The sequence below is a fragment of the Panthera uncia genome, chromosome B4 (genome assembly GCF_023721935.1).
Source record: "Panthera uncia isolate 11264 chromosome B4, Puncia_PCG_1.0, whole genome shotgun sequence".
Classification (NCBI taxonomy): domain Eukaryota; kingdom Metazoa; phylum Chordata; class Mammalia; order Carnivora; family Felidae; genus Panthera; species Panthera uncia.
The window spans coordinates 73597919-73609063 of NC_064809.1; the positions used below are offsets into that span (position 1 = coordinate 73597919).

Here is an 11145-nt window from a genome sequence, read left to right on the forward strand (position 1 = left end):
AAAAAAATTAAAAAAAAAAAAAAAGAAACTCAGGTGAGAAGTTATATAAATACACTTTAAAGGGAAAAAAGTGAGAATTATTTTTTGTTTTACTTTGTTAAAATAAAATTTTGTTTTATTTGGTCAGTTCTATGGACCAGTGTTATTTACTAGTCTAAAGCCAAAAAAAAAAAAAAAAAAAAAAAAAATGTCCAGGGCAATATAAGTCTTTCAAGAAGAGCTACTGCTGTACCCAGAGAAAATGATGTCAAGACACTGCAAAACAATTCACATAATTAGGGGCTATTATCAAAATAAAAAGAACCCTCTCAAAAATTACTTTCTCCAATATGAGCAAAACACGCAAATTTATTTGATAAAGGATGACTCATGCATCCATTGTAAGAGACGGAAGTAATCTAGTAACAGAAACCCATAGTTTAAATACTTACAAATGGTCAGACCTCAAAATTTCTCACAACTCATCACTCTCCAACAAGACTTTAAGTTTATTTATTTTGAGAAAGCGAGAGAACACACTCTAGAGAGAGCACACAAGAAGGGGAGGGGCAGGGAAAGAAGAAGAGAGAAGTTTCTAGATAGGTTCCGTGCTGCCAGTGCAGAGCCCAACATGGGGCTTGAACTCACAAACTGTGAGATCATAACCTAAGCCAAAACCAAGAGTTGGACACTCAACCATCTGGCCACCCAGGCACCCCCTGCACCCCAAACAGACTACTAAAGCCAGGACAGAGTTTCCCCTCTTTAAAAAATGGAGGGTAAAAAAAAGCTATGTGCACATGCATAGGACAAAGGTCTGATGAATATATACTGGAATTATAATCAGTAATATCTTGCTAAGAGGAAGGAAGATGAGCTTTAACTTTTACTTCAAATGATTCTTAAATGTTTGGATTCTTTTTTTTTTTCCATGTTTATTTTTGAGAAAGTGCACCATCAGGGGAGGGACACAGAGAGAGGGAGCCGGAAGATCCGAAGCAGGCTCTGCAGTGACAGCAGAGAGCCTGATGCAAGGGCTTGAATTAAGAACTGCAAGGTCATGACCTGAGCGGAAGCCAGTCGTTTAACCAACTGAGCCACATGGGCGCCCCAAATGTTTGGGTTCTTTCATAACAAGCATATAAATCTTTTGTAATTTCTTTAAAAGTTGAAAAAAAAAAAGTAACAGGACTCATTTTTTTAAGAATTCACAACAAAAATATATTTGTAAGAGTACTATTCACAATATTATACTGGTAAAAAGTTGGAAATTATGTTAGCAGAGAATGAATGATTATGTATGTACATAAGGAAATAAATTATCTCAACATTTAAAGAAAATGGAGAATAAGATGGGAAAATATTTGGGGGGCACCTGGGTGGGTCAGTCGGTTAAGTGACCACCTCTTGTTTCGGTTTAGGTCATGATCTCATGGTTTGGAAATTTGAGCGTCGTGCCAGTCCTTATGCTGACCGTGTAGAACCTGCTTGGGATTCTCTTTCTCCCTCTGCCCCAATCTCTCACTCTCTCAAAATAAATAAATAAACTTAAAAAATATATATTAAAAAAAGAAAATATCTGGGATAATAATAAGTGAAAAAGACATACAAAATATGTACGTGTGTGGCTATTCATAGAAAAGCAGCTGGAAATAATGATTCACCTACATATCCGTGGTTCAAATTATATCTAAATAATATATTTTCTTTCTGTTTTCCTGTGTTTTCCAATTCTACTATAATGTATACAATTAACTTTTGCCATAACGTTTCTGATTTTTTGTAAAGGAAAACACTGAAAGTTTAACAGCCCCCATTTAGACTTCAGCAAATCAAAGTTACAAAATTAAATCATCATCAAAATAAAAAAAAACAGATATGTGTAATTAATCCCTTACCTCACTCCTAGTATCAGGAAGTGATTCCTGTGGATGGAGACAAGCATGTGCTACCTTGATGACGTGTTCCAATTTTTTTGGTTGCTCCTCTACTTTAGCTGCTAGAAATAAGGCCGCTGGAGCCACAGACTGGATGGAGAGAAAATAAATTGTATTTATTCCTAGATCGAAGGAGATCTAAAAAAGAACTAAGTCTCAAACCAAGTTCTTGGCCTGCCTCAACTTCATCACTTCTTGTTAATGCCTTTTCTTCTACTTAAAATATCCTCCCCTCTCCTACCCATTAATTCACATCCACTCCTGAAAACCAATCCTTCAACAAACTAAATACCTAATGCAAGAAACTACTAGGTGTAAATAGTTGGCTTTTCATTTAAAATGAAATTCTTTCTTTAAGTTTATATCATAGCCCTCTGTATACTTTTTTTTAAAGGAGTACACTGAAAGTAATTAGTGGTCGCCAGGAGCTAGAAGAGAAGAATGGGAGCGACCACTAATGCTTAAGAAGTTTCTTTCTGGGGTAATATAAATGTTGTGGAATTAGATCATGGTGAAGTTGCACACCTTTGTGTGTTAACTGTACACTTTAAAACCAGCTAATCATACACTTTAAAGGATAAATTTTATTTTATGTGAATTATCTCAAGTACACTTACATATGAGGGAGCACAAATCTCAAGGGAATTCAAAGAATATTATTACATTCAAGAGGCTATACAAAGAAAGCACTTAGGGAGGGAAAGAATCTCAAGCCAACACACAAGTAGACAACAAATTCAGTCACTAAACAATATAAGAGATTAGAGCAATAGGACATAAGTGTAGCTTGGTAGTGATCTAGAAAACCTCAGGAAGAATTCTTTTGAATCTTAACAAGAATACTTCAATGAATCAAAGATGGAAATGGCAAGAGGCAGGAGTCAAAGAAATACAGTAAATAATTTTTTATACAACTTAAATATCCACTTTACTGAGTAGAACTGACAAGCATTCTAATACTTATTTGTATCCCTGCTATCTGCTACTTTGCTGGAAGAGATTTTTATCCACAAATTCAATTCACAGTAACAATTCTCTTCCTTCATATTGGCTGCATATTTCCTTCATATTTGTATGGAGCCCTATTTGTATGCAGCAAGCTCCATATACATACATTCCTAGACCTTAGGATAAGCACAGCAGAACCAGAGGAAAATTGTCATGAACAAGATGTGGGGAATCAGAGCAGGAAGCACACTAAACTGAGTAGGTGACACAGATAACAGGATATGGAACACAAAAGATCTTTAACAAGAGAGTGACACTAGGGGCGCCTGGATGGTTCAGTTGGTTAAGGTCCAATTTCGGGCTCAGGTCATGATCTCATGGTTTGTGGCATCAAGTCCAGTGTCGGGATCTGCGCTGGCAGTGGGGAGCCTGCTTGGAATTCTCGGTCTCTCTCTCTCTCTCTGCCCCGCCCCCTTCACATGCATGTGCGCACGCTTTCTCTCTCTCTCTCAAAAATAAATAAAATGAACATTAAAAAAACAACACACAAAAGAGTGACGCTAAAGATTTTAGGGAAAAAAATGTATAGTTTAAGAAACATTTAGAAAGATATCTTTGGTCCCAGGAGGGACCGAAAGGAAGAAAGAATGAAATGCATTAAAAGGTAATTTAAAAAAAAAATTAATAATCCAGGTATTAAAAAATAAAGTTTAGAGTAGGAACTAGCAATACAAATAAGGAGGGGAAAAAAAACACAGACATGATTTTAGAAAATTAATAGGGTTTCACTAAATGTATGTATTTGCACGCAGAAAAAAAAAATCCTAAAATGGTAACAGGGTTATCTCCAAACAGTGTAAGAATATCATCATTTCCTCCTTTACTCTCTGTCTTCTTTTAATTTTATGATGATGACTGCGCACCAATAGAGACATAAAAACAGTTAACACTATAAAAATTAACAGGACTTTATAACGGATTTGAAAAAATGGAAAAGAACTACTTAATGACAATACTAAGATTCTAAGCCTACAACTTTGCCTTCAAAGAGCTAAAAATATATTTGAAAGGCAGAAACTAAAACATAGTATACTAACAATAACTAAGAATGCAAGATAATAATGAAGTGACTACAAGAGATAAACTTTAATCTAACTTTTGTGCAGTCAACCATGTAAATACTCATTGTTCCTCATGGAATCACTTACCAAGCCAGTTTAGCAAAACATTTTCCCATTAAAGGCAGTTTCTAAGAGGAATTCTTATACCAGGTAAGAGTTTAAGATTTTCTCCATTTTGTTTTACTTAAGTTTATTTATTTGAAAGAGACAAAGAGTGAGTGGGAGAAGGGCTGAGCAAGAGGAGAGAGTGAGAATCCCAAGCAGGCTCCGCACTGCCAGCGCAGAGCCGGATGCGGGGCTCGAACCCATGAACCGTGAGATCATGACCTGAGCCTAAGTCAGACGCTTAACTGACTGAGCCACCCAGGCGCTCCTACATTTTAAAAGAATAAAAACGCTGGGGCGCCTGGGTGGCTCAGTCAGTTAAGCGTCCGACTTCGGCTCAGGTCACGATCTCGCAGTCAGTGAGTTCCAGCCCCACCTCAGGCTCCATGCTGACAGCTCAGAGCCTGGAGCCTGCTTCCGATTCTGTGTCTCCCCCTCTCTCTGCTCCTCCTCCTGCTCGTACTCTGTCTCTGTCTCTCAAAAATGAATAAACATTAAAAAACATTAAAAAAAATAAAAATTAAAAAATAAAAGAATAAAAATGCCACTTAATATTTGTTTGCTATCTACAGGCATTTTGTAAATTAATTCATTTAAATCTTATTAATACTCTATGAGACAGGCACTGTTACTGACTCCAAAGAGATGAAAAAACTGAGGCCTATGTAACTTACCCAAAGCCATAGAACTAGTAAGCAGTGCAACAAAAATCCAAATCTAGACAGGTCTCACTCCAGAGCCCATCCTCTTAACCACTAAGTTTGACCCCTTACGGATTAGCTAATCAGAAGAAAATACACATAATCAAATCAGTTAGGTATCAAAATACAACACCCACATTTTACAATATATGAAATACAACACAAACACACATACCAAGTTGCTCACCACTAATTTTATATTCCCCCATTTGAAAATATTTAAAATAATACATATAGAAATTCAATTCATGAGGTTAAATTTCTTCTCAAAACGAGAGTAATGCAATGCCAGTATTTAAGTAAAAACAAATCTATTTAAGTAAAAATAAATCATTCAATCATGTTCACTAAAGAAATAAAACTTACTTCCATTGAAAGGCAACCTCTCTACCTTCCAGGGTGTTTGAAATATATTTTATCTTGATATAAGTGATGCAAAATACAATAATGCAAAAATTAATCAAGTTGCACACTTCAGATTTTTATGCTCTACTGTTCAACTTCAATAAATTTTTTTAAAAAACAAATGTTTAAAAAGCAAGAGCTCTAGGCTCCAAAACACTGAAAAATGAGAAAAGTACCCACAACATGTGAAATACAGCTGTAATACATAAGAGCTCATATAAATTAGGAAATCAGGATAAAAGCGGGACAAAGGGAATCAACAATTTTTAGTCAATTCTTCAATTTCATAAGAACAATGACCAATAGGTGTAAGAAACTCAACTTCACTAACTGAAGAAATGTAAATTAAGAAAATAATTTAGGACTACCTCTATCTTGTTCACCACTGTATCCCAAGTGCTCAACAAGTAGTTAAAACTTGGCATTTCCTGATGTAATGAATAGAAGTTCTGATGTAATGAATACAAGTTATTTGTGATGAAGCAGAGAAAAGGATCCTCTCTTACAGTGCTATAAACAATGCATACTGATATAATCTTTCAGTAGGGCAAACTGGCACAATGAAACAATGTATACTGATATTATCTCAGTAGGGCAAACTGACATAAAAATTTTTCAAATGCAGTCTCCTGGACACAGCAATTCACCTATAGGAATTTATATTAGAACAAGCACATAAGTCACATACTATGTATGTACCAATTTTATGTAACACTATTTGTAATTAATAAACTAGAAACAACCCAAATATCTACCAATAGGGAGCTGACATAAATTATAGTAACTACACAAATAAATACTATGTGACCATTTAAAGTATAGTGACCCTCAAAAACACATTGGGGGCACATTTGGGGTTTGGGGCACCTGGGTGGCCCAATGGGTTAAGCATCTGACTTCGGCTCAGGTCATGATCTCCCAGTTTGTGACTTCGAGCCCTGTGTCAGGCTCTGTGCTCAGAGCCTGGAGCCTGTTTCAGATTCTATGTCTCTGCCTCTCTCTGCCCCTCCCCATTCACACTCTGTCTCTTTCTCAAAAATAAACAAACATTAAAAAAAAAACTAAAAAAAAACAAACAAACAAACAAACAAACAAACAAAAAAAACCCACAGGTTTGAACTGTGTGGGTCCACTTATATGTGGGTTTTTTTCTATAAATATAGTCCAGTACTATAAATGTATTTTCTCTTCCTCATGATTTTAGTATTTTCTTTTCTCCAGCATATTTTATTGTAAGGATATGGTATATATAACACACACAAAAAACGATGTGTTGACTGTGTTATTGGTAAGGCTTCTGGTCAATAGCAGGCTATTAGTTAAGTGTTTGGGCAATCAAAAGTTATATGTGGATTTTTGACTATGTGGGGGTCAGTGCCCCATCCCCACCCTGTTCAAAAGTCAACTGTAATGAAAAGCCAATACAAAAAGATAGAATATACAGTTAACTGATAAAAGCAACTCGCATAAGAGTATAGTAAGAAATGATTTTTTTACTAGAAATAAATACTAGTATATTTATAAAAAAATGTCCAAGACCCAAAATGACAAAACATTTATCAGTGGTTACCTCTGGAGGGTGGGATTACAAAGGAGCTTTCACTTTCCACATTATACATGTCTTTCTTTCCTACTTTTTTTTTTTAAGTTTATTCATTTATTTTGAGAGAGAGGGAGAGTGTGCGAGTGGGGAAGAGGCAGGGAGAGAGAATCCCAACAGACTCTACACTGCCAGCAGTGAGCCCAATGTGGGGCTTGATCTCATGAACTGTGAGACCATGACCTGAAATCAAGAGTCAGACCCTTAACCGACTGAGTCACCTAGGCACCCCTACATTATACATTTCTATATTAATTTTTACCATAAGTATTTATTACCTTTGTAATGGTAAAAAAAAAAATTAATAACATGAAAAATGCATGGCAGCTTGACTGGACAAATATCAATGCTACAATAATGTATGATGTGCTTTATAATTTGAATTTCAACTTATCACAAGTAAACTCTTAAAAATTAAGATATTAAAAGGTGATATTTTTGATCTGTTAATTTTCAAATGTGCCTAAAATCAATTCTCTAGAGAGAAACAACAATCCCAAACTTAAAGTCACTGGATTTTGGGAAAGGTCGTGTCATCCACTAGAGTCTCTCTATATTGAATAAGTATCAAGTCATATTCATTCAAATTTACTGAAGGTGCTTTGGAGGATATACAGAAAAGTGAGTCTCTGTCCTTGCTAAGCGTGTAATACATAGGAAATAAGGAAAAAATATACTTTACCATAATAAAAGAGAAGACATTTAGAAAACTTTTAGAATTGGCAAGACAGCTATGGACTTTGTCTTCAAATTTCATTCTTTATCCACACTGCCTTCTATTCTAGAACTATCAGATACCCTCAATAAATGCTTTTCTCTGTCTTAGTTTGCTCCTTGCAATCAGAGGTAGGGCATGGTTGCAGGTAAAAGGTCTACTGATAGGACAAAGCCAAGCTGACTGGATAATTGGCAAAAATTCGGAACACTTAATCCACAGATCCAAAGGGTTTCCTGTGAGTATGCCAATATCTTACAGGAGCAATAGCTAGCTTCACAGATTCTCTTTCTATGGCATTAAAAAAAAAAAAAAAAAAAAAAAAAGAGGTCAAAGCTATCATCCTAAGGACAAGTCTTGAAAACTTTTCCACAAAACATAACTTTTCTTTAAAAAAAAGATGAAATATTTGACTCACAAATCCATACGAAGTATTCATCAGGTTTAACCCTATTACCTTGTGATTTTATTAAACAAATATAGTCTTACCTGCAACTGGGAAATCACTATGCACTCGCTTCCAAGTCACTTATAATAATGTTAAATAGGACCATTTCAGGTATCAAAACTGAAAATAGCACTATTTACAATTCTGTCCAGAAAAAAAAAATCCCTTTATTACTATTATTTTCTTTTTCCTGTCTTAAAAGTCACCCCCCAGTCATCACATAATGTGCCTTCCCTTCCCAACTGGTCACTGAATCATTTACGTTCACCTGTTTTCCTGTGACTATATTATTATTTAGTATTTCAAAAATTACACTGAAATTAAGCATTGTTTCCCCTTTAATGCTCCTCTCCCATCCCCAAAATGCTAAGTTTAAGTGTTCAATAATCTTTTTATAGAGAATCCACCTATTCTAAGGATACACTAAGCCTACCAAATAACTACCTAAGCAGGAAAATTGGAAGAACTGGATTCAGTGTGGCACATAATGATCCCATTGAAATCCCAGTTCACCAACAAAGATCACAAACACACACACATGTTGGAATCGATCACGAAAGGATTACACATACAAAAAAAGACTTACATTTCGATGGAACTGTGTAAAGGACTGAATCATGTAGAATCGATGCATGTATACTATAGCAGTGTTGATAGTCAATTGTGAGCTAAAATGTTCGTTAAGGCCCCAAAACAGACTGGCAGCACGATTCCCGAAAATACAACCTGTATATCCTCCCAAAAGGACCATGCAGCCATGCACAATACATGCTTCTAAAGGAAAATCATACATAATTTTCCAAATTAAAGAGCAAATCTGTTTTCTTTCACCAAGTTATTAACCACCAATTGACACCTAACATAATGCCTTACATACATACAGATATTCAATATAACAATATGCTAAATTGATACACAAGCAAGCTTCTTAGCACGTGGGGGATCAAGGATATAAAAAATTTACGTAAGACCTAAACCAGTCACTTGCCTCCTGAAAATCTTGCAGTGGTGATCCATTAGCTCAGGGTATCTCTTCACATGACTTACAACATTACACCTTCCGTGATCCGGCCCCTAGGTATGACTCCACTATCTCCTCACCTTCTGACCTCTAGAAATTAACTTTCCACTCCCACTTGTCTCTGGCAACTAATAAGCCTTTTCATATGGTGATCCCTTGGACCAGAAACACTATGGAATGATTTTATATTCATTCACTGACAAGAAAAAAACTTAAATGCCTTTACTTCTAAAGCCCTCAGAAGACAATGTGGGTTGTTATTCAGAGAAAAGGTCGTCATCCCATGACGTCAACAACCTTAACAACAACACACATATAAAAAAGGATTAGATGTATGGAAACAGAATTTAAAACAAAAAAGCTTAACTCAGTACTGAACTGATGCTTAGGAAACAAAATGGATTATCTGCAACAAAGAGGACACTTCTTTTGAGAGGAGCACAACTTTAAGACACAAACATTACAGCCAGCAACACACTTAATCCACTCAGAAACACACTTAACCCAACACACTTAATCCACCCAGAAATAATTTTCCACTCTCAGACTTTAAAACTATATACGCTTTGTCTGTTACAAAATGAGTATATTTTCTAACAAAAATACTTCAAGTGAAATAAGTCATTAAGTTACCTGATCTTTGAAATGCAAAGAAAATACACATTAGAACTCTGAGTAATTTAAAAACCCAACATTTGTAAGTGCTTATTTATTTAAATGCTTTTTTAAAACATTAGATCCTTGGGTCTGTATCCTTACGAACAGAAACTGACATCCTTCTTTCCTCTGGAATTCTATAGTTTTAACAGTAGCTACCATTTGAAAATCTAAATACCACGCATTGTGTTGGGCACAGAAACTACATGCAAGGGGTAACACTCCATTTTACAGACGAGAAAACCAAGAATTTGACAAGTTTCCTAAACAGCTAATAATTGGGAGGAACGGATTTTGAACCTAAGCTGGGGCATTAATTCTAGGTCACCCTTTCTTTATAAGCCCTTCAGGTCTTGAATTTCTCAAAACTCTCTTTAAACACTAAGTTCAAGAGGCAGCCATCAACAGTGAAACCTCTACCAAACCCTTAGGGCATAGCGGAAAAGTACAATCTGAAAGTCACCAGACCAAGAGACCACAACACAACGAAAAGGGACTAGGAAAGGCTGGTTAAAACACAAAACTGCGAAGGATACGAATTCCCAGCAAGGCTGATGGCACTGGTGAGCGAGCGGGAAATTAACTCCGCTTCGCTTCCCTCGCGCAAACACTGAATTTGAGGCTGCCCCAACGCAGGTTCTACCACCTCGACATTCAGCCCCTGCCTACCCTGTTCCCTCTTCCGTCCCTGACATAGCCTGAGGCCTGGACGCCCGAGCTAGGCGGGTCTGACTCCAAGGCCGGAGGCCTAGGCCGCAAGGATACACGTTAAGACGTTGTCCCATGTCCTGGAGCAGATTGGCCGCCTGCTGGCGAGAAGAAAGTTCTTTATCTGGGTCCAGGCCAAAACGACGGGACGGGCTGTTTTCCAGCTGTTCTCGAGTAAAATACCACCGTTTGTTGTTGTTCTTCCTCTCTCCCTCCATAGTGCTTCAACCAGAAGGCAGCGGCGGAGGCTGCAAGCACTTCCCAGCGTCACCTAAGCGGCGACACACATCCGCTGTGCGGGGGCAACCGCGACGTGACGAACTTCCGCTGGAGGATGGACGGCTAGGTTGTGACAGGCTTCCGCAAAGAAGGACTAGATCAGGGGTCTACTTCCGGAATGGACCTCACGACAGCCTGTAGCCGAATTAACAGCCAGTAGGCAACCAGGAAAGACCTTGAGTCTAGGACGCAGGCGCCAGTCATGTGACCCCTGGGGGTAGGGTGGGGTTAGAAGTTCTCGTTTGAAACCCCATCTCCTCCCGCGAGATCTGGGTTTAGCCTTGGCGTGGTAGAAGAAGTGGCAGGGTAACTGTTGTGGCGGGCGTAGGCGCCCGCCCACGCGCCCCTCGGTGGTTCTAAAGAGAATTTCGTTTGTGGTGGAGGTGGAGGTATAAAAATGGTGCCGATTCTGAACTTGACAGAAAACAGGTGAGACTGTCGAAAACTGAAGAAAGTAATCAAAAAGAGTGACCCTATCATATATCGTAATATAAAGCAACAAGAAAGCTGTTACGTTGTTG

The 11145-nt window shown here is 37.4% G+C and overlaps 1 protein-coding gene across 2 annotated transcripts in view; it reads right to left on the bottom strand.

The window, feature by feature from the left end:
• Positions 1-10850, bottom strand: part of CCNT1 (cyclin T1) — a 28998-nt gene extending 18148 nt beyond the window's left edge. For both annotated transcript variants that reach the window (XM_049625358.1, XM_049625359.1), the window contains exons 1-3: positions 10403-10850; positions 8546-8627; positions 1878-2006 (exon numbers count right to left, since the gene is read on the bottom strand). In XM_049625358.1, the coding sequence (XP_049481315.1) occupies positions 1878-2006; positions 8546-8627; positions 10403-10563 (372 nt within the window). In that variant the 5' untranslated portion in view covers positions 10564-10850. The remainder of the gene's footprint in view (positions 1-1877; positions 2007-8545; positions 8628-10402) is intronic.
• Between the last annotated feature and the right edge of the window lie 295 nt (positions 10851-11145).